Below are 25,084 nucleotides of genomic sequence, written 5' to 3'. Positions count from 1 at the left end.
GCGCATATAAGACGACGACATTCACAAGCAGCAATATCGTAAAAAGTTATTCATGTTTCGACTGCATTCAGTTAGTGTTCTGTGGTATTAGATGTATGTTTTCCATACCCAGTAGAATGAGAGATAACACGTTTCTACAAACATTACAGGTGACCCATTGGATAAAATGAACTTTGGAGATTGTCAACGTACTTGACAGCATTTAAGAGAGAAATAAACTCTGAAAAATAAGGGAAATAAGCTTGTATGGCTTCCACAGCAGGCCGCACATTTGCACCATTCTGCCTGCCTCTAAACGTCACGAAACTAAACATATGCAGAAAGAACATCCTAAAATCGAAGCATTCAGACATACGCAGCAGAACAGTGACAGCTTTTAGGTACGCCAATTTTGTACCTTCATCAACTTGACAGTATTCCTTTAACCTCATTACTGTTCTGCAGTCAGTATAACAAAACAGACAAGATGTCTAACTACCATAATTTGGCCACTCTGGCTTATAAAATCCCTAAGTGCTCATTCATGCAGCTGATTGAATGAGTCTGTCCAAGCATAAGCACAAACACAGCAAAGATGCTGGATATTCAATTTTGTCATTTGACGCAACAAAAACAGGACACGCTGATAAATTCCTCTCTACAGGTATGGCAGCAACAGTTATTACCATGTTCGAATTGTCCATGCTCTTGGAATATGTAATCTATGATTTCATAACCAGCTCCCATAAAGTCATACAAAAATTTAAGGTGCTATTTTAAGCACAGGATGAAGAAAGGATGTTTAAAGACGAAGTGTCACTGCTAAGTCATCACACCCAATTTCTTTTGCTTAAGTAACAATCGATAGCCGCTTCTTACCGTGCTTTACTTAACAGCAGCACCAAGTGGAGTTTGCGGTCCTAATTTGCAGGATTTGCACTACCGGCATGAGTTATCGCTGCTAGAACACGTACAGAACGAGCAGAGGGTATTTATGCTTGCTGGCAACCTGTACTGGCTCTGGTTATTATAGTGTTGGATTGAGGGGGAGACAGAAGTGCAATGCTGCTATTGTGCTGGTTACAGCGACCAAGAAATCAGTCTCCAGTGAACAAAGCACTTTATATAAGTTGTACAATTATAAATCAAAGGGGCGGAGGGGGAGCATCTGTATAGTTCTCTCCCTCCACCCCCAACGTACCATCCATAAATTAGCCTTTATGCAAGACTGAAGCAGCACGTAGGAACACAGCTTCACCTTCTCGGCTGGTGAGGCTGTCCAGGCACGTAGTGCCACACGGTCTCAGGCAGAACTGCGACACCAAAAGGAGACAGGCTTCGGAAACTCTCCAAGGGTCTGAGCTGGAAAGAATTCAGACAGACACTTGGCCCACACAGAAGAGCTTCAAAACACAGCTTGTGTTTGGCCGTATGTTAAAACCAAGTACCTGAAGAGACCCTCCCTTGTTTATACCTCCCTCCTTACACCTCTATTTTTTCCCCTTGAACTTTGATTTTCTCATCAGCAATTTAACGACTGAATGCTCCCAGAGGAAGAGTTGGGTTGTGCAATTCCAAACATGCAAGTTTCCATTTATTGTTCTACAGAATGAGAGGAAAATCTAGCCTCTCCAAGTACAACACAGCATTTCAAACATTACATTTGCCTTTTCAGAGTTGAAAGGGAACAAAATCTGGTTAAAACATGACTTGCAAAAAGAAAGGAAGAGAAAATATGTTACAGGCATAAAGCTGTATTGTAAGAGATTGCTTGAAAGGCTGCCAGTGCTGCATTCCCCACAGCTTCTTTGTAATAAATACGCATTATAAACTTGAGGAATACCTAATACGATTTTTTTTAGCCGCCATACAGTTTCAAGTAGGGTTCTGATACCATAAGAGAGAGTTTAAAACTCTCAAGCTCTTTTGCAAGACTTTCAAAGGTCCTAGCGTGTGTCAAGTCCAATGTTCCTTTCAAAAATCAGGCAATTGGCTTTGCCTACCTAAAAATCACTGAGCAAACCCAATAGAAATTAGCAGCAAAAAATCAGATCTCTTAGTATCCTCCCCAAGCTATTTATTCTTCTCCAGTGGAACATTTTTTAAGTTCAACTGCTAAATGTATTTTTTTCCAATGACTTAAAAGAAAGATTCAATACTAAAACCTTTCAAATAACATACAACCTTTCATAGCAAAGGTTCATTAGAAAGAAAACCATGGACAAGTACACATCTAGACATTCCTGTACTCGATGCGAAGAAAACCTTCATTAAAAATAACCCTGCTTAGTTTCACTAATGAGCCTAGAGACCGTGTTTATCCATTTGCAATACACAATGAAGCAGGCAGTTTCTCAAGCCCAGTGAGCTTACTTGCTTGTTGTATAACGCTTTACGTTCTTAAATGCATCCTATTGAACTATCACAGCATATAGATACGATTTTAAAAAAATCTACATTAAAATTTTATAAACCTCAGGTTAGGGAATGTTCGGGTTTATGAGTGCATTTGTCACCTGGTTCAACGGCATTAACTCAGCTACCTGTGCTATCAACAAAATCCACACAGATGATTCAAAAACAGATTACTTAAATGCGAACCTTTTATTCTCTTTCTTTTTAAATAACAGAGAAGCACTGAGAGTCTCTTGAAGCCTCTTGCGTTGTTCCCACTGTATGGATTTGATAAAGGGGAACGGTAACTTATCCAAGGCTGTATGTGTTGGCAGCAGAGGCAGAGCTCAGAGCCTTCTTTATCCCCCCTCCCCGCTACATATTTCATTGCCCGTCCTGCCAGCCTAAGGAAGAGGGTTTCACAACACAAGTCATTTTGTCCAGCATCTAAGGGCTTTAGAAAGAAGGCAAGAGGAGGGAGGCTGTATTTCTTAAGACCCCACAGCAATGTATTGCCCTGCCCTTTCCCAGCTGAAGCCTTCCTTTCAGCCACCAAATTAACCCAGGTTTGTTTACGGAGCTGCTCGTGCCAACGCACCCAGCTTTTTGAATTGAATGTAGACAAACAGAGACTTCAGGGAGGTTATCAGACACTGTCACACAGCCCACGTAAAACTTGACTTAAATGCAATTGCAAACTTAGAGTCTATTAAAACTGAATAAATTCAATGCATCATTAACATTTATATCTGTACCACAGCCATGCACCATACTTCTAAGTCTCACCATCATCTCCTCTATATATTCAGAGATATGAAAGCTGGAAAGAACCGTTAGACAGTTAACCTGACCCTGTAACACCAGCTACACAATTACACCCATCAACTTGCCTTTGGCCATCATAGCTACTTCTGAAAAACAGCCAGATCCTTGCAAACAAGAGCCCACCGCTACCTGTCGTAGTTTGCTCCAGTAGTTCATAACCTGTGCTGTTAAAAATAGCATGCATAAATTCCTAATTCGTATTTCTCCAGTTTTAGGCTTTCCTACACTCAGCCTTTGTGATACCCTTCCCTTCTTACGCTGCAAGTTTCCAAGATGATGATGGCACTTTCTGTCATGCACGAAGTCATGTGGTAGCTCCAGCACATGAAGTACTTCAAGATTTATGATCCTTCAGTCTCTAAAGCCTATGGTTTGAAGACATATTTGAGCAAAACAAAGTAATTTAAGTAATGAGACAAATACCTGCTGATGGCATGCATCTTATGCACAAAATATCACATTTTATACTCAGTTGTATGCTAAGGTGTCTTCCACTTCCAAACCTTTCCATGAGCTCTTCACATCAACAGGCAAATCAAAAGAATTAAGAAACAAAGAATAAGCATCTAAAGCCATTTCATACTACTGACCTAAAACTATGTGACAAAGACTACCTGTTTTATGTCATGGGAACAAACGCTTTCCTGAATGATTCTAATAAAATCCCAGAATGAAAAATGCCTTAGCAAAGAGCAAGTATGCAAGGCTACAGCACAGAAAATGGTCTTGCTTTTACAGAATGCCTACTGCAAAAGAAACCCAAAACCCCTCATTTTCAAATACCAAAGCACAGAAATCAAAATTCTTTCTAGTGTTACGGTTTTAGCTAAATAGAAAGCATTAGTCTATCAACCTGCACTTCACATTTCCATCAAGGAAACTGCAACACGAACACTCCACTTAAATGGGGAACCCCGAATGAGAGCAGCAATCATCCTCAGCCAAAACCTCCACGGTATCAAAACACATCTCGAGTGCCAGCAGATTAGCAGACAATATCAGTAAACAAGTGGGATAAGGTAGAACAGAGAATATAATTAATCAACATCACTTAGACTGCTAGAAAATACCCTTGTCGTTTCAAACAACTCAATTGCCCCCTATTTACCTTTCAGCTTGCAGGAGTCACGGTTTAAGTGAGCAATGTTAAACCAGCAGCACTTTGTTGCTGACACCACAGTAGTTATCCGCAGTAAATCTTTCGCCGCGGTAAACAGTCTTAGATGATCAAAAATAAGATTTCTATCTGCATCAGATCCTCAACCACTGCTAATTAAAAACTTGATAAAACAGAACAAGCTATTCTGAAGCCGTGATTCATGAGATAAACATATTATATACACTGTTGGTTCTATGTACAAGGCCTACATTCAATTACCAGGAATAAGAAGTTATAAAACATAAAGACATTAAAAAAATCAACGTAAAAACAATTCAATCCAGCCTATCCAACTTTCTAAGCACGTGGAAAGATTAGTTCGGTTTCTCCACAGCATAACCCAAGAGGATCATACACACTGTCAAACTCCTGGATACAGCATGAAGAGGGGATTCTTAATAAGGATGCTTTTAAAAACAAAGAATTTGAGCCATGAAAAGTGAGTGTTTACAGGAAGGAACCTTCTCTGCCTGGATCCCACTGCTGTGGAAGCAAAGTCACTTTGAAGTTCTCCACGGCTGCATTGTTTCAACTGTTAAATGGCAAGATAAACCTTCCAGGGGGGTAAAAATAAAACTTCAAGACTTGCAGCTATTTTATAGCTTCAGGGAGAAATGTCAGCCAGCAGACAAAACTGTCACGTACTCACTTCTCTCCACTGATTCCATGAAATACTCCAAGCTATTGGTGAAGTAACTCGTAGCTGTGTGATACTTCAAAATTACTAAAACATTAATAGCATCTGTGGTCACATACGGCAGGTTCATCAGGTCAGAGAAACCGTGCCCTCCAAAAAGGGAGATTCACCCAAGATGCTGTTTTCTGATGCTTCCTAGGAGGTGCTCAAGGTTGGGGTTGGCCTTCTGGAACTTATTTATAAGTACCCTGCATTCAGCAGTTCATGGGTGGAAAAGTGCTACTCTGACTCAACATGGGACAAAAAAAACCAAAAACAAAAACCAAAAAAAAACCCCACAAACCTTCAACAGACATCCTGCCCAGCATCATTATGAAACATTTGGAAGACCGTCTGCTTACGTTAAAGTTTGGTCACTGTACAAGCCTCCCAAACACAGCCTCACACACCAGCTTGGTGTTACAACTGCCCTACGGCATTCAACAACTGACCGTAACCCATAAAATTAGCCATTCATCTAATTCAGCCTCCTTTGCAGCAAACCGATCTACCAGACAAGAACGTTGTTTCAGCAGGAATGAGAACTCTGCTCCCCAACATACTTCAAAATTTGGAAGTCGTTCGTTATCAGCACCTGCAGTGCGCCTACTCTACATCATCGTACAAATACACCGCTGTCTTAGGCCCAACAAAAATAAATTCTGCCAGTATGAAATCAGTCATGAAAAATACAAGTGGTATCAAAAAAATTAACACCAGCTGGTGCCCTGTCTGCCAATTCCCACGTCTTTGCAAGTCCAGCTAACTTGGATTTATGCACAGACCCAATGCAAAGAAATATATATTCCACTCTGATCAAGCCAACAGTTTGCTTTCCCATGTTTGCACATCATGTCACCTGGATGAAAGGGAAAGAAGAAGACCGGGAAGAGAAAGAGAGGCACCTCCCGAGCAAGCCTCCGGATTGCAAGTATAGAAAACACTCACAATGGATTCTTCTTTATCCTTTGTGATAACTGCAGGCTCGCTCTCTCTCCAGAACATGAAGCAACAGATAATTGTCTATTTTGACAAGGTTGTTTTGTGTTGAGAGCTTGTCTCGGTCACCACGCTCTTCCTGGTCAAAGGCAACACCATGGCAACAGTACAAGGTCACTCTAAAGTGAGTTTTCAAGGCCATTTTGGGGTCCCTTCCCATCTGCCACTCAAATACCTTACACAGGAGGGTTTGAGACAGGGACGAAATCGCCCCTCCCCCAAAATTCAGATGCACTGTTGGTATGATGTTTTCTGACAATGTCTAGCATTAAGTAATAGAAAAAAGGCTACAGAGGAACTTACAGGAGAAGCCACAATTTGAGTATATTCAGTTGGTTTAGCAATGAAAAAGATTCCCTACAAAGCGTCAATGGCAGGAGACTCACATAAGAATACGCTGCAGCGACTTGGAATTCAAGTAATAAACCAGAGATCTCCTTTTAAGGAAGAACAAAGATCTTATACTGTACTACTCTCATCATTACTCATTTTACATACTGCCTTTGTTACTGTATCCTAAAAGAATCTGAATTTTAAAATAGGTTTTAAAAGGTCTTCAAACGGCATTCGTCAAATCACAATTAAAAATCCCTTTAGTAAATGTTTCAGTGTAAGATTTTTCATCCTTTTTGAGTTCACATAAATAGATTTTCCAAGCCTGAATATAAACTCATTATATTTCACTATAGTCCTGTGCAAATGCACAGATTAAAAACTTGCTCAAAAACTTCAACTATAATTCCAATCATTTGCAAAACAGCAAAAATATTTAAGTTATGGCCATTTCATTCATTTTTATAACATTTTATAAACCACTGTATACAGATGGGGACAACAGCAGGAGAAAACCACAATTACGTTGTAATTAGTTTCTAGTTGGCCTAGAGATGCCAGGGCAGACGAAGCTGTCAAGTTAGTTTCTTTTGTGATAAAAATTAACTTCGTTTTTCTGCAAGGACGGATTTCTTCAATACTTTTCCCTAAAGAATCAAGCTCTTTCTAAGCATTAACCCTGACAATAAACACGGATTAATGACTTCTACGCAACTTGGCAACAGTTTTAAAACTTGTTAGCGCCAATGAAGTCTTCAGAAATGTATCTGCCAAAATGTGCAGCAAGTATAAGGCACAGGCATGAACAGAACCCAGGAGCTCCTAAACGCTCATCTTCTTTCTACCTAACCTGCGGTGTCTAACTGCATATGTTCAAATTATAGCTTCTCCTTCCCAACACTTTTCTTTATAGCTTTTTTTATACTACAAGCTTTTGGAGGTATGAACTTCACTTTGCAAGCATCCATCCAATACTCAGCATAAAGACTTAAGTATTTGTGTCTCTGGATACTATGAGAGGCAACTGCTATGCGGCAGACTGCCTTTTTTTAGGATGCAGTTAGTCCAGCAAATACCAGTATACATTAGAAAGTGTAAAATCCTGTATAAATCATCTCTGGATTGGCTGTTCATACAAAGGAAGCTGTTTCAATCTGCCACGTGGGCTGATGCATTTGTTACCTATTCAGCATCCAGCTGAGTGACTGTATCACTTAAAAACCACTTTACCAACATCTGCCATTGTCAAGGTTCAAGGATCCAGGTAGCAGTTAATGTTCAAAATGCAAAGAAACATGTTAAGTATTTCAAAATCCATGGTAACCTGGAGCGTGCCTGGCAAATTTTGCTAAAGGTTGTAATCACTAATGTGCTGAAGATCCTCCCAGAATTACCCCAAAAGCCAGGCACAATCTTCCCCAACTGACAAATGAGTGAAGGAAAAAAAAAAATTCCTTGATTATTGAGGACAAAGGATCACGGGAATTACCCCAGACACACACTGGCAAGGGCAAAATCACGAGTGAGAACACAGCAGGGCAGTATGGGTTTGCAGATGAGATACCTGTATGAAAGGTAAAGTTGGATGCCTGCCATTAATGCCCAACCCAGACAGAACCACTGGCGACATCGTCGTTACAAATGCAAACATTTCAAGGAAGCTCGTGAGCAGAATTTACGATACCTGGGCTAACCATTTCCCAGCTCATGATTTTTATTAGAATAGACCACATGCTATTTTCACCGAGTGCTACAGAAGATGATTTAGGTTTAGCAGTGGGACAGGGAACTGAATTCAAGAACTGATACAGTGAAGAAACAGGAAACTTGATTTTTGCCCTCCAGAAATTGAAGGTACATCCACACTTACTGATGAAGGAGAAAAAAAACCACACAGCTCCACCTACTCCCCATATCAAATCTCAACCTCTTCTGAACATCAGGGTTACCTCACATGATATCCAGAATACTCAGTCTTGCCCCAAACTCTATTTAAAAACCAGCAGGTTTCGTGATGCTTCCATGGATCGTTGCCACAGAAGGCATTGGTCATACGATACATGATTAAAACATCAAACGATCAACGTCCTATCTCCAATGCTTAGGAAGGCTGAAACCTTTGACGTCCTTCAAAGCTTGTTTATACAGAAGCCAAAGCAGCCAACAGCTGAAACACAAGAAACGCTCAGCACTGAGGCAAAAGCATTCAGCTTGAGTTGGAATTTCCTTGGGTCCTACACCAGCGTGAGGTATCAACTAAGTTTTCATTTAGAAAAGAATTATTCAAGATGAACACTCAATAATTGTGATTAATATTTTTAGTTTCTGGATGGATGTTCTGCTAAATATAATTTACCAAAAGGTAAAGACTTGTATCTTGCCAATAACCTCTCACAAATTAAGTTACAATTAACTGCTGACATCACTACTGCCTTGAAAATAAACCTCTCTCACTTTCAGACATATTAATTATGGACACAATTACACAGTGACAGCCTGTGTTTATATTGAGTACTGTCAGCTTAGTTACTACATCTCAGTAAGGTAGGTGTTTTCCACATTCTACCACTCTGAATAAGGTCACTCTTCAACAGTATACAAACAACTTATGATTTTATTCATGTACAGAGCTACATGAATTATCCTTGGAGATATTAAAAAAAAGATCTGGACATAGTCCTGGGCAACCAGCGCTAGGAGACCCTGCTTGAGCAGGAGGGTTGGACAAGATGACCTCCAGAGGTCCTTTCCAGCCTCAACCAGTCTGTGACCCTACACGGACATTATTATGTTTAAGACTGCCATGAGTAAGGCTGCTGCCACTACAACAGCAATTCTAAAATATTCTGGGACCCCATTGCCTCTCCAATCTCTGACCTGGAGGCAGACAGCTGACCTCCCCGCTCAGCAAAACCGCCTGCGCACAGCGCTCAGAAGCTCAGCAACGTCCTCTGGAAGGGGGTTGCTGGCATGGCCTTACCTGGTAAAGTATCACCTAAGAAACCTGAACAGGGACTAGAGGCACAGACAAGGAAAATAAAGGTATGAGGAAACGTTTGATTACAAAGCATACAATATTCTAGTTCAAAAGGCTAACACCGTTTCACAGGAAGCTGTACCAGGATATACATCACATGATATTAGTGAGCTCTATCGGTTCCACCTTGTGTCACCTTCACAAGTAAAACGCCTCGCTACACAACCACAAGACTGCTTATTGTCACCAGAGATCGGGTCATGAAGGGCTATCCTACGCCTGCTTCCAAACCTACATCAAAGTGCTGCAGTAATTATTCAGCATGCAGAAGCGTGCTTACTCAGTATCGCTCGTACTCCCGTGTTACCGCGTGAACCTGTCATGGTTCTACTAATCTGGCATAATTCTTGTATGGGGTATGCTGTAAAGGACTTGCCAGTGCTCTTCCTGCAATTCGATTAAACTCTTAGCAGCAGCAAGGAAAGATATTTTAGTGGTGACAGGAAGAGATAATAACTATGTGTGAAACCTCTGCAGAGAGCAGTTGCACAGGCTGGAGTGAAGCAAGGATGTAAAGTTTTAGCATGAAGTTATTGCATAACTTATTTGCTGTTGTGGGCAGTGTAGGTACTAAGGAAGATAGCTTTTGTGGGCGGTAGAGATGCTTGTAAGTCTCAGCTAGTACATATGTGGTTTCAGCAGATGAGTAAAGCAACCAGATAATTGCTTCCTCCCAGAACCATCCCTATTTCTCTCTTCTCTGCCACAAAATTTGCATATGCTTTTTCTTTGTCTATTTTTTTTTCCTTCATACCTCTGAAGTGATTATTTTTCTGCTCGGCACATTGTAATCCTCCCTTCCCATGGTACCATGGCTGCAAACTCTGAGAAGTCATCATCTCTAGCTGCGTTTTCAGGAAGAAAGCAGAACTACGTGGGCTATCAGATGAAGGCTGGCTGGTGACAAATACCAGTCACAGAGCTCAGAAGAGTAGAGGGAAGAGCCTTCATATCAGGAAGAGACTGGACAGAAGAATAAAACAACCGATAACGTCACTTTTGATCAGAGTTATTCATATTCGGTAACATTTTTGTAAGTAATTACATTTGTTACCAAGTATAAATAAAATTCGGATCATAAACATATGCAAATAATGCTTAAAAAAATTCAGAGAACTGGAAGTGCTCATCACTGAAGGGCTATTCAGATAAAAGCTGGGTGGATATCCTGTTTCTTCATTGCATTTATCTGATCAGCGCAGTAGAGCTACAACTGCTAAAGAACAAACAAAATGCTGGCAGAAGTCTACAAACCCTGAGGAGAAAGGAAGAAAATGGTATTGTGCTTTCCCAAAGGCTAAAAATGAAAATAGGTAGACTAGCCTAAGAACCTCAGCCTAATACACATTAAGATGTAGGGTTTCTTTACGTCACTACAACAATATAGAGGCCCTGAGTTCTGGTCCCACTGAGCTATGTGACCTAATTAATTACACACCAGTACAGGAAGCTTCCTGCTTAAAAAAAACAAAAACAAAAACCCCCAAAAAACCAAAAAGAAACACCAAACAAAAAAAACCCTAAGAAAACAGCAACAAAAAAAACCCCAAACTGAAAACCACCCTCCCCAAACAATAAAAAAACCACCCTCCCCAAACAATAAAAAAACCACCCTCCCCAAACAATAAAACCCTTCTTGCACTAGGTATCCACCAAAAAAATGGAAAAAAAATGCTAGATTTATTTTACAGGCTAGAAATGGCAGAAAAGAATCTGAAGTGACTGTCCTACAGTCCGATAAGCGTATGGTAGAGCTGAGGCAAAACCTAAATCCCCTAATGCAGCCCCTCCTCTTACCCCAAGTCCATCCTTCCTCTCCCCAGACATCTTTAAAGTCCAGCGCTTTTCCTTTACACTCATTTAGCAAAAAAATCACTGCTTATCCTGATTGCTTCTCTCCTCAAAGGAGCAGTGATCAGACAGGCTTTGCATTTTTGTAAGATGGTCATAGAATAGAACCATAGAATCGTTTAGGTTGGAAAAGACCTTTAAGATCATCGAGTCCAACCGTTAACCCAGCACTGCCAAGGCCACCACTAAACCATGTCCCTCAGCACCATGTCTACCCGGCTTTTAAATACCCCCAGGGATGGGGACTCCACCACTGCCCTGGGCAGCCTGGGCCAGGGCCTGACAGCCCTTTGGGGGAAGGAGTTTTCCCTAATACCCAACCTAACCCTGCCCTGGCGCAGCTTGAGGCCGTTCCCTCTCGTCCCATCGCTTGTTCCTGGGGAGAAGAGACTGACCCCCCCCGGCTCCAGCCTCCTTTCAGGCAGTTGCAGAGAGTGATGAGGGCTCCCCTCAGCCTCCTCTTCTCCAGGCTGAGCACCCCCAGCTCCCTCAGCTGCTCCCCATAAGACATGGTATATGCTTATCAAGGCTACCATGAACTTTAAAGCATGTTATTTAAAAATGTTATTTAAAAATGTTATTTTATATTTAAAAATGTTATTTTATTTCACATACTCCCGGAGCACTGAATGCAACACTCACACCACAGAAGTGCACAGGAAGCCAAAGTTTATATGATCAGACTTTGCCCTGCTCCATACCAAAAGAATGGATAAAGACACAAGTTATTTTAATGTAAATTAGAAGAGAGGAGAATAGTTTAGTACCTCTAAAACTGCAACAACAAAAAATTTAGTGTGCCCTTTAGGAGCAGGCCATGAACAGCCATACCTCCACAGCTTCTTTCCAGGAAGGACAGACATTCAGACCCAGAGGGAAGGGTGCTGCCCATGCGAGAGTGGCAGATGCTGCATTCCTGCAGACCTAGCTCATGGAAAACAAACAACAAAAATACCTACGAGATGTTGGTTGTTGATTTCTCTGCACAGGAGGAAAACAGTCCTTTTATCTCTTTAAAATTAAATTAAATTAAAAGAGGTAAAAGAATATCAAATATTAAAGCAAATCTTGAGCTGCTACAGCCATTGCAGTTTTCCCTTCTCACTGCAAGAGCCTGCAAACAAAGACACACAGAAACAATTTCCCCTGCATTCAGTAGTGTTATTTCTGACTTTACAGAGCTGTAAGACGGTGGCAGAATCAGGCTAACCCCCTTAAATGTAATGGAGCATCAAGTGTAACAGTGTCATCTTTTGAACTTCTAATTCTAAAATTACCACCACAACAAAAAAAGGACAAGTTACCTCAAGTTGATGCACACAAATAACTCCTAAAACTTGTTCAAAGTTCCTCAGGACAATGAACAGAAGACACTAAGAGGGACAAGGTTTCTCCTTTTCTTCACCTTTCATAATAAGCCCATAAATAATTTAGGAAACAAACCCTGACAGTTTTTACATTCCATTTTCCAAAACCTAAGGAATTCAGCAGGCTGTATGTGATATTATCTACTGTCATCTAGTTGACCATAAAAGTACATGTGTTACAACCACTGATAATATCATGAAGCATTTAACCACCTTCTCAGGAGAGCATCAAAGCATGTCCTGCCATGGATTCTCAACTTTGAACATTCAGATTATCTTACTTCAAATTAGCTTGAGGGATACATCGACACAATCTAAAATGAGCGAGGCAAAGAGCATTGGAGTTGTTCAACACAAATAAAGTTATTCTGGCTATTACTAATCAACCACGTCGGATGGCAAGAAACATCCTCTCTTGCATCTTTTTCTGATCTCATATTAATCTGAGATCAAGATTTTGGTAGCTTAATCTCAAGTACCCTCAAAACAAAATTGGTAGGCATAAAGACAGTTTAAGGCAGTTAAGAAGTTTAACAGACTCGTTTTATATGTGTATTTTTACATATATAAATGTTACATATATATATAATTTGAAGTTCTGTTTTTAAAATGAATATGAATTTACTTGACATGCATGAAATCTCACTGAAGGTGCTAGGTATTTGCTGACACTCCAATACCTTCCAATGCTGTGGTTTTAAAAGCTGTCCTGAACTGCATCTCTCACCTTCCACAGAATCCAGTGGCTCCAGCCACTGAAATAATCCTTCAGCCTGCAGGACTATTATTCAACATCACTCTGACCACTAAATCCATTTTATAGTCTCACCTCATGAAGCATTATTATTTAAGAGCTGAAAATTAAGATGGAATAATTTCACAGAAGCGCTCATAGCTGTAACATTTACTCAGAATACCGAAGGTAGATCAAGCTTGCTCCCCTGTCCTTGTTCACTTGTCCCCACAGTTTACGGCCACCAGGTCAGTCCCCTATCTTTTTTGATTTGATTTGTTAACAGGAAAAATACTTTAAAGCCTTTAAGTCTTCCGTTAACATATCAGATCAACATAGGAAACAAATATTTCAAACTTAAAGCTCAGCTTTCATTACCTATCCAGTGTTTCGTTCGGTTCACGCTCTCAGAATAGCACAGGGTGATTTGTTAGTGTCATTTCCTTATTTTCATACATTCAAACAGAGTTTTGACTTGTTTTCTACCATTTCAAAGAATTACTACAATCAAATCAAATGTTATGCCCTTTCAAATTATTTTCATAAGAGAGAAACCTACACTGCAGCAAAGTCAAAAAAGCCATTGGGCTAAACTGGAAAACACCAGGTCAAATCCTAATTCCATTGAAACTGAAGTCCAGAAAAAGATTCACACTGAGCCAAATTCCAACCGACTCTTCTTAAAGCAAATGTATCTGTCTGTTTTAACTTGGGGATTTAACAAGTCAAGAAAACAATTAGCACATCACAGTCTCCTTGAGGCTTAAACAGCCTGATATTCTAAGCTTCAGATATAGACTAGCTTTAAAAACAAAACCGTTGACAGTTATCTCAAAATTGCTACAGAGATTTAAATAAAAGATACATTCCCCTCAAATATTTAACTTGTTCATATGCCACAATGAGGGCTCTTTTTTCTTTTTTAAACTCCGGGAACTGCCCCTGACTGCTGTGCAATGGGAAGGGACTACAAATTACTTTCTATTTGCAGATGTCTACTCCTTAGATAACTCACAATCAGAAGCCTTTGCCAACTCCAGAGAAGCCTGCATGAAGAACAGGCTGCTTAGCAACTATCACCACCAACCTCCAAAAGCTGTCCGCAAGCAGGTCAACAACGTTAAGGGTACTCCAGAACTTGCTGCTAGATTACATAGTCTACTAAAAGCCTTTAATTTAGTGAAGGCTTCAGGTTGCAGGTACTTTACGAATGTATTAGGTTTTACGAAGAGCGAGTACCAGAGGTCAGGAATCCACAAAACACAAGTTGAAGATTATACTTGAGATCACATGGCATGTGAACCAAATTCATTCATCTGTTATCTTTACTCTTTCCCTCAAGTACAGGAGGTTATTACCGACTCGGCAAGAGCAAAAAAGGCTTCTTTCATGTTCAGCTAAGGAAAATAAGGTGGCCAAGGACGATTCCTCGTGGTGGCGTGGCCGCCCAGTTCTCATTTCGAGAGGATATGGCTCATGTTAAAAGTATTTTTCACTTACAATATGGACACAGAGTTTATAAATAACAGGTAATTCTAATTTGCTATGGCTATGTTAGCCATAAAAAAAGGTAGAATTAAATAGGTGTCACTCAACTGGTGGGAGGGGAATTATCTGTAAAAAAAATTGTTAACACAGTCTCATTGTTTTATTTTCCTAAAACCAAAATAGGATACAGGTCTTTTTTAAGCACATTGACACACACAAGCACAGCTCAAAGTTTTGTTAACTTTCTTGTCTGTGACAAGAATTTGTGGAAGGTTTCTGCCTTGCATTTTCACTTCTACTCAACTCAAAGCACGTGAGTTGTAGCAAATACACTTCCTCAAAAGCACGACTTGAAGGGCAGCAACCCCCTTCGCTCCTGGCAGAACTCCTACTTCTCAATTTTGCACAAGATAAGTACTTTATACGGCGAATATTCACCTCCTTTCGCAATATAATCCCTCGTTCGTGCAACTAAAGACTCAGGAGGTGCACAGTAACAGCCGTGTGTGCTAGCCCTGCTGTCCCCAAGACACGGTCTCCATCCCTTGTCTGTCCCGACTCCTTTCTGATTTAAGACCTTGCCAGGACAAACAGATCACCTTCAAACTTTTATGAAAGAAAAGGATTTCTAGGTACTGCAGCAAGTCATCAGAAGTATTTAGACACATAATTTTTGCATCAGAAGACATTTTTCATTAAACATAGATGACTGGCAGCTGGATGCAGTCTAGCTTTAATGCACATGTTCAGAGTGTGCTCCATAATATAAGTTTAATATGACTTCCTACAAACTAAACTCTGATAATAGACTGAAAATGCAATGGTTTTATCATCATTTCGTTCAACCATTTAAATGACTCTCTCTGGTTTAGGTGAGGCTTATTCTTCCCCCCTTTTCTAACTTATTTAGGCTGTTCAGTAACCTGATCAATAAAAAGCAGCAATACGTACTTGAGGGAGCTCATCAGAAACAGTCATCGTTTTACAGAACGAGCTCATGCTTGAAGTGAGAGTTGTATACAGGGATGCAACAGAGCTGCAGGGGCCAAGTCAGCAATACAGGAAAATCTCATAGCACTGTTTTCGCAAACATGAATTTCCTCTGAGCTGTTTTGTGCCCACAAAACACCAGTATGGATGTTGAGAGAGGCAAGCTTCCCTTTCTTCTGGATGTCAGCTATCAGTCTCGGGAATACAAACACGCTCTTTCCCTCCCCCCACAACTTCCTGGAACATTTCTGCATTATGAAAGGTTGCATAAATTTGTTCCCTGTAAGACAAAGCTGAACTAACATCTAACCTAGAAATTTCATTCTCAGTTAGAGCTTTGTGTTCCAGTATGAACCCTTACCCGCATAGCAAGCCATTCCCCCTTCGTGTAAGGAGGTAACACAGCCAACTACGCAGTTCGTGTTGTTTCCACACGCTTGCATCCCAATCTGAACTGTTCCTATCCCAAGCAGTTTAACACAGCAGGAATTAATACAATGACAGGAAAGATACAGAGAAGCAAAGGCAATGCAATTAGTTTTCACCCATCTTCAAAGACAATAATATTTCTTCCTTTAAATTGCTCTGCTGTCAAATAGCAACCATACCACATCATGCAAATGCTCCACCAAACTCAATATTCAATTTCTGGCTATGTCCAACAGCTGATACGTCCAAGTAAAATGTCTGAACAGCTGAGGACACGTACATAAAACACTGCCTAAGATGAGGCAGTTCTCCAAGCAGTTCTTACCTAACGTCAGGAAGGATCCTGGTGTATTTTCAAGAAAGCGTGTGCATTTTTCCATGACTATATATCAGTAATTGCCTCTCTCTGTTTTCTTGGCGCAAGGAGATCTGCAGACTAATTCCATATCTAGCATTGCCTTCATACATTTTCCTCATTTTCTGATTAGGCACGTTCTTTCCTAAGGTAGAAAAAATGAAGTATGCACCCCTACATGCTCCTGCTGTCATATATTATTTTTAAAAGTCAAAGTGTTCCTGGTTACTCCTACCAGTCAGCTTTTCCAGTTCATATTCGTACACACATACAAGAATACCTATATAATCACGTCAGCATTTCCTCTCTAGGCATCTTGACTGTCTGCATGCTGTTCTGGAAGATACGAGGAGAACTGATTAACTGTGCAAAAATTGTAAGGTCCTATAACCTAGATAAAGAGGATTAGAGTATTTTTAAACTTTTGCTAAACCTTCCATTTAACTGGGATTTTTCCCTACCGCTCCACATACATCACATATTTTAGCGAGTTGTACAAGGAATATATACGCTTCTTCACATCACAAAGATTATTTATTTATAATTGGTTAATGCAAGTTTTTCACTGGTTAAGGTACATTTTCCCCAACCAACACACTCCCTATTTATAATTTCTGCAAAAGAAATCGATTTATGTTCAAGTTTTACCACCTCGCTATTCAGGCATTTCTCATGTAGTCAGCTACACGAAGATTAGCATTTTCCATTTTTATCAAGAGAGCACGAGATCTGTAATACTCCACACAGCAAGAGCTGGTAAGTCCTGACTTATTCTCAGCTTTTAGCCAGCTTTAAGGGAAGTTCTCGAGTCACGCTGAAGAGTCACACGCACATCACAGCCAGATGAAAGCCGGCTTCACCTGTGCTCCGTGCAGAGCCAATACTGTATAGCTGCTAAGGCTGTGCCGAGCAGGAGCTTATCCTGCCTCTCAGCATGCATCGGGCAACACCATCACAGGATTTCTGGCTATTTGAGAGCCGGCCGAGGGAGCTCGTGTGGGCTGGCACAAACGCCGTATTCTAGTTTTTAGTAACTGAGCAAAGAATAGATGAAAACAGAATCTGGTAAGATCATATTTAGTTCTAAATATACTTTCTGAGCTTGGCAAAAGCTCTGGGTGCTTCACCTATTATTTAATATGGTATCTAGGCATTTTGTAAGCTTTCATGTTAAAGGAGAACACAAAGCTTGGCTCAATAGATACGTTTTAATTCCCAGGACCACAGCAGTAGTGTTTTACAATTAGTAAGCCCTTCCAATCGTTCTATTTTTTTTTAAATTTAGAAGTTGAGTGTGTGTGTTACCATTCATCCACTTCACACTTAACCCCTCAAAATGAGTGACCTAATGTTGCTTAGTCCTTGAGACTCCAATAATTGTTTTCCTGTACCATTTTTTCAATAGCTAAATCTTTGACAGCGTTCTTTCTGTCTTCGTCCTAATCTTCATTTCTTCTTCAAAAGGATTAAAAGGTTATTCAGCTTTATAAGAAGAAAAAAACCTTCAGTCCAAAGATGAACTATGGAAAGTTTTAACACAACTGGGCCGTTTATTTCAACCCAATCGCTGCCTAAAGTCCATCATTCATCTGAAATCAGCAATTTATTACCTACTTACTGCATAAGTAGGATTTTTTTAATTTTTTTTTTTTTTTTTTTTTTTTTTCACTGAATTGTGTCAGTATTGGTTTTATTCTCTCAACATCTTTAAATTCATTATGGAAGAAATTTCTCTTTGGGTTTATTATTATTAGGAGCCATGACAAGGTAAGCATCATTTACCTACAGCTCTGAAAGGTGACCCTGTTTTGATTACAAGGAAAGTAGTCCAAAATTATTTCTCCCCACAACCTTTTTCAGGGCTGTCACTTGTCTCAGAAAGACAATAGGAATTGGAATGGTAGAAGAATCTTATAAAAGTATTCCTTTATAAGTAAAATATACTTGGGCTTCATCCAGTTCCTCATCAGAGATCATCAAGCTCAGATGTTGCAAGGCTACAAAAATCCTTAAGTCTAAGATAGTAGTATGCCCTTTCTCAGTTTCCAGAACTCCTTAGAAAACAATCAAATTGAGTTTAAGTATCACAACTTTATGAGCAAAAACGTTGCCTACGCGGATATACAAAAGTAAACTGGTTTAAATCCAGGAATAGATACCTTAAAAGCAAGCCACTTCTAAAAAATATTTATAAAGATACTCAATTATTGAATTATCTATTACAAAGCACTAATTATAAAGATACTACAATAGCTGAAAAGGAAAAACCCAGCCTGGTTTAACACACTTGTCAGCTTCAGTTAGCTGCACTCATTCCTTGGGATAGTTCTTAGCTTGTGCCAGTCTTTGGAAACTCTCTGTTCTGCAAAACAAGAGGGCAAGTATCTATAAACCACAAATTGCAACAAAGTACACAGAAGTCAGCACTCCTTTAATTTTTTAAGCATGTTCTCTTAATAAAAAGGCTCAAAGGTGGTTTGTTGGGCAGATTTAATAAATGCTTTGTTTTACAAATATGGCTCATTCGTAGGCCCGTGCCAGACTAAGACACAACTGATTTCTGAGCCTGTATCAGTTACACATCAATTACAGTTATGCCTGCAGCATATAATAAAACTCCTTTGTCTGACCTGTCAAAAATAATAATTTTTAAGTCTTTTTAATAGGTCTTATTTGGGAAATGTAAAAAGACAGCCCAAACAAATTGATAGGAAAAGAAAAGAAAAGGCTATAAAGGAACCTAGAGTAATTAGAGTCTATTTGGAGGTTTTCCAAAAAATTAATTCCTATAAACATTCCAATTGTTGCCTAGGACTTATCTATTCACTTCAATCAAAATGAGTTCACACCCTCTTTCGAGCCCTAGCCACCCAGTAATAATGCTATGAGTAATCTTTGCAGCACACAGTAAATCCCGTGCTGATAAAGAAACTTTAGCCTTGACCTTTGCAACAGAGAGAACGGACAACTACATAAGGCAAACAAAAAAGTCGACAAGTCATGCTAATAATACTATTCATTTGCAGCGAATCCCTGAAGGTTCACACATCCTTGAGAGGGGAGATTTTGATTTAAAGAGGTCATTTTGGGAAACTTGTGACAAAACCCAAGTCCCTGTAGCAAATAATTTTGTGAAGGCAACTGAAGAAAAGGTTGACCATTTCCACACAGTATAATTTTCATTTTAATATGAGGAACGACCACTCAACCGAACCCGACCCCCAGTAGCCCAAGGTTAGTAACAAAGCCTACCCAGCCTGGAGGTCATCCGATAGATTTTAAAATTGATCTTTTGTACATGATCAGATTACTGAAACGTGCACAGCACTATTAAGGATTGCTCAACAAAATAACTGCTGCATTCCTCTATCTCAGGAAAGGTCGTTTCTTGGTTAAGGAATAACTAACAGGAGGATGCTAGATTTCTGAAGACATATGAAAACAGACTTCCTTTTTTGAGAGCAAGTGTTTTACACGCATTTATTAAGCCTCAAGCCTCTAGAGAAATGTGTAAGTAATACATTCAGTTTGTAGATGCAGGAGAAAGTGAGGTCAATCAGTTATCAGCTGGATTTTCAAAACATTCCTTAATTTTTAATGCAAAATTTGAAACAGCTAGAGACGCTCTTTTTCTGAAGACTTGAAAATGTTTCAGTGGCAATTACATCAACACAATTCTCCGTCTGGGAAAGTCAGGTCCCCACACACCTCAAGTTGGCCATCTGTCAAAATATGAAATACATACAGAGTGTGCATTTCTGACTTTTTCTGTACACATTCATTCCCAGGTCCCATGGGAAATCAGAAGGAGAGGTGGGTGCATCACTTAGGAGCTCCAAAGCCTGCTTCTCCTCTTTAACGCAGGGACAATTGAAAGCAGTATGCCAGATATTTGCCATTTAACTGATCTGACCGGCAGATAGTTTTGCAGATAGACAGACATAGTATGTATACCTCTGGCCTGTGAGGACCACCTTGAGGAAACAGGCCAAATATGCGTAACTGTGACACAGGCTAATTCACCCATTAAACTATTCATTTACACCTACCCATCTCCCAGACTTGGTTTCTAGCAGAGGGGATGGAAGTGGGAGAACATGCGTATTTCCAAAAGTCATCGGTTGTTTTTCCAAATGTCACCCCCTGCCAGAGCACGGCTGAGTCATGACAAGTGAGGACGTGACAGCACAGAGTTCTGTTTCTAAAATTCTTTCAAAGTTGTTGACAGTGGATTTGGAGACAGAAGCAGAACCTGGGCATAAATTAACCCCCAGGCTTAGAAGAACCATAACTAAAACTAACCTTTTCCTCAAGCTGATATTTAAGATTCCTCTGATGGAGCTGCAGAAGCCAAGACAATTTAGCGGCAGCCTCTCCCAAGGGTATTACATGCTAGATAGGCCCCTGTTCCAAATCCTCACTACTCCAGCCATGTTTTTGAGATACGCTGTCTCACTGCTTGCAGGCAAACCTTTAGTGCAGTTAATGGGCCTCCACTTTTCCCTCTTCTATTAAATCACCCCATATAAATTTACTGTGCTTCCTGCTTAGATTAGCAATGGGTATTTGTGAAAATGCAAATGAAGTATTCTTCGGTCTGGCACGCTGGTTTCTCACACTAGGCTCACCATCTTGTCTGGGACGTCAACGCAATTGCCAACCGATTCCTCCCTTGCCAGGGGGCACGATTTGCATGATGTGTTCTCTCATGGTTGCACTATGAACATTTTTTAAACATGTATTAGGAAGTATAAACTATGCAGCATTTGATTGGTTGCCATGTTTTAGAGAAACTATGAATAACATTCTTAATACAGCTCTGGCTGACTAAGCTGCTGAGAATCTCAATTTCCTGCCATTTTTAGCAGCTTTAAAGGCTCAAATCAAGATAGGTATTTGGCAGCTAAACAATACACATGTTTCTGGAGGAGGCAGATATTGATACAAACAAAAACACCCCACCACACACAGCCTGTTTGATTTTAAGTAACTTATTAAAGCTCCAGTCCCGCTGTCTGTAGTCTTTCAGCTGATGACAACAGACAGTGCATATTGCACCTGATGATCTCCTTGCTTTTCCATTTACCACTACTTGGGTTTGAGAAGTTTAAATTATCAGAGATCAGGTAAAGAATACTTCTACTGACCACTGACACACAGTTCAGCTTTACATGAAAATGCTATGATAAGTTGCATTTAAACAAAGCTCTAGAAGAGCTGTGTTTAACTGAATTTTTCTCATTTCTGTCACCCTTAAGGCCACTTTTTTTTTCCAGAAAACAGATCACGATGGACTGTAGATGTCCAGTAACGGGCTTTGCCTTTTCCTGCACCCCAGTTGTTTTGTTTCATGCATACATTTTTTCATTTCCTCCCCTTGCAAGCAAGTAATAAATTAAGTAGTCACAACCTTAACCCTATCAATTATTACAGGTCTTTTCAGTTTCACAGTAGTTTAACAAATTGATGCCAGTTCTGACACAAATTGGTCCCTACCCTTAGCCACCTTTCCAAGTACTTTTGATGCATGTAATGCCCCACTGTCAAGACACTCCCAGAACTACACCTCTCCAGCATGTTCCCACTCCCCTTCTTACACAATGAATACAAGCCCATGATGAGAAAATAATTGTGAAAATTAATTTCATTCCAAAATGGCAAACTGTGCCCCGCTCAAATGATTTTGTGGATTTAAATTTCTCCTGTTCCATAATAGCATATGAGAAGAAAGGAAACAGTTGACAGACCCATTAATTGCTAACACATTGTTTAGAGCAGGAAGCAAATGCAGTAAGCACCAGGTTTTCAAAGCATCTTCCCAGCATGGTAAAATCAGCGTTATTTTATCAATGATGGCAATTACATTGCAAAAAGAATATATATCATATTTTTTTAAAACTGAAAGCCCTCTATCAAGGCCTACGTTTCCCAGTTGTTAGCCTCATATGTAATTTATGAAACCTGACCTTCCTAATTCAAAAATCTTACCTGGCATCTCCTTTTGAAAGGTTGGTGTTTACAGGATGAAGAATAACCTTGTTTGCATCCACATCCACCACACATTTTGTATGCAGATCAAGCTCTATAAAGAAATGAGAAAGTGTCAAGTGCTGCTCCCAAAGCACTGGGATTATATACACCATTACTTCCTCCAGACACCAAATTTATTCATGCAGTCTGACAGCCACCCATCAGCTAGAGAATAGAAACAGGACTATTGCCAAATTCCACTCCTAGAGATATTCTGATGGGATGGATCCTGTCCAGCTTTAAAGCATGCACTCTTTTCAAAACAAGAAAGAGCACTTGGGTTTTACTGAAGGACAATCAGCATATACAAGGCAGTATGAAATTTCTTCTGGGGAAAGAACCATTAGGCACGGTACCACTTTGACAGCTCTTCTTACTGCTCTCTCAATGCCTCACATGCTCCAAGGGAAAGCTGCCCCTACCATCTGCAGCACATTTTCCCCGGCCACTGTTGTGATACCGCAGCATGCCATGCCAGCTGTCAGTCCTGGGGCACCTGCTCGGAGAAATTCAAGTCCCATCAAAAATAATTTAGGTGCGAGGGTGTAGAAAAGGGCTTATCCCTCCCCACAGCTGGCTCCCAGTCAGCTGGAAAGCCCGACTCTTCCAAATGACGCTAAGCAATGGGATATATACTATGAGTAATAAGAATATTTGGAATGTATGAGACTTCTCAGCCGTAGAGGCGGGGAAAACAAAATAAAAGCTTCAGATAACACTGACAACCGTCCAAGGTATCCACCCAGTGACAAATGGAGTTAGATATAAAAAAAGCACACAGCCACTTGCAATCAAAGTCACTGCCTACAGACATAGAGGCCTGGACATAAACAAGTCCAGTCCTGTGTTCTTACACTCTGATGCTGAACCTGGCAAGTGCACCCGAGTGCCGATACCGATAAACACGAGACGCTAATCACACCCAGCAGGCACTCTGCAACGCCCTCGCACACCGTGATGACGAGGGGCTACGCTGAATAACGAGGTTCAACACCTCAGCTGAATCACCGAAATATGCTCATGTCTAATCATGTTAATTATAATCCTCATCCTCCTTCATCTCTGCTCTTTCCTTCTTTGTCACCTGTACTTGCTCTTTCACCTTACAGCACCTTCTAAACTCAGACTGCAAATCTCTCAGGCAAAGACCGCAGATCTTAATTATTGTACGGCACCTTGCACACTTCTTGCTGCTGTTAAGTAACCTAATAAGAGGAAGTTTCTTTCATAGACATTTTTTTGAAAGAAACGTTACAGCCTTTTGCTTCTTGAAACACAACAAAGAAAGCCAAAGCTCAAGATTACTGGCCATAGCAGGCAGTCACATGAAACTGCAATCCTGAACAAAACGACTCCTCTGTTATTAAACTGTGCTTTTGTAGAAGGAAGAGACAGACAAGTTTCAGAAGCTAGTGCTTATTTTAATTTCTCTCCACACCCCGAAAGCCAATTTACCTACCATTAATATGCAATCCATGCTTGCTTAGATGTAATTATAGTCTTCATATATCCCATATCCGACAAGCCACTTTTATCTGGGTCTGGCTGGTCAGGGATTGACATTCTGTATTGCAGCGACCTGCTTTTCCTCAGCTACTGAAGAAAGTTTTTATACGCTACCTTCCTTATGCACAGCATAAGGTATGAGCACACTGTATATAAGCAGTATGGTCTCTATCATGTTTTTTTAATCCATCTCTTGAGAGAGAATGCTGATGGCAGGGTTTGCACCCATGACTGCCCACTGAGCTCAAGGTCTTGCTAGTGTTCATTAAATCTCTGTTTGTGAAATACCTTTAAGAAAGCACACAGACAGGATACAAGAGTTCCTGAAGGTCATATGTCTTCCCAGGAAAAGAGGAAAGATTCAAAGCCAATTTGTCACGTACAACACACCTTGTCTGATGATCGTCATCACAAAGGTAACGTTAAAATCCCTCACCTAGGTGTCCTGCAGGCAGGGCACAGCATGGTTTCGGAAGACGTGGCGAGCCAACCTAACAGCTATTGCCAAACAGGGAAGTCTCAGTCCTTCCTCCTGGCTACCTGTGCCTCCTGCTCACCAGACTCCTCTGGAAGTCACTTTAAGTTCACCGTCAGTGACTTTAAGTCACTTCAACGGCAGAAAACTACCCAACATGAAAAACAGATGTATTCAGACACACAGAAAATTACATCAGCCCAGTGAAAGGTCTGAAGAATGTCAAAGGCCATGCAAACAGGTGGGTAGACCTGTACAGAGGAGAAGAGAGGCGGCAGAAGAGCGAGACCTTCTCCCAGCAGAGATGAACTGCTACATCAGCTCACGGTGTCCCGTGAAATAAACCCCTAAGAAACAGTACATTCAGCCTCTAAGCTGGGTTATGTATCCAGACAGCCTTAAGGCTACTTATCCCAGTTACCTGGGCAAAAGACTCCCATGGCAACTCTCCTTTCAGC

The 25,084-nt window shown here is 40.4% G+C and overlaps 1 protein-coding gene across 2 annotated transcripts in view; it reads right to left on the bottom strand.

The window, feature by feature from the left end:
- Nucleotides 1–25,084, bottom strand: part of KIF13B (kinesin family member 13B) — a 131,785-nt gene that overhangs the window by 98,208 nt on the left and 8,493 nt on the right. For both annotated transcript variants that reach the window (XM_009467372.2, XM_087774768.1), the window contains exon 2: nt 22,604–22,697. In XM_009467372.2, the coding sequence (XP_009465647.1) occupies nt 22,604–22,697 (94 nt within the window). The remainder of the gene's footprint in view (nt 1–22,603; nt 22,698–25,084) is intronic.

The sequence above is a fragment of the Nipponia nippon genome, unplaced genomic scaffold (genome assembly GCF_047370975.1).
Source record: "Nipponia nippon isolate SJK-2023a ecotype South Korea unplaced genomic scaffold, ASM4737097v1 scaffold_4, whole genome shotgun sequence".
Lineage (NCBI taxonomy): Eukaryota > Metazoa > Chordata > Aves > Pelecaniformes > Threskiornithidae > Nipponia > Nipponia nippon.
This window is presented reverse-complemented; position numbering and strand designations above follow the sequence as displayed.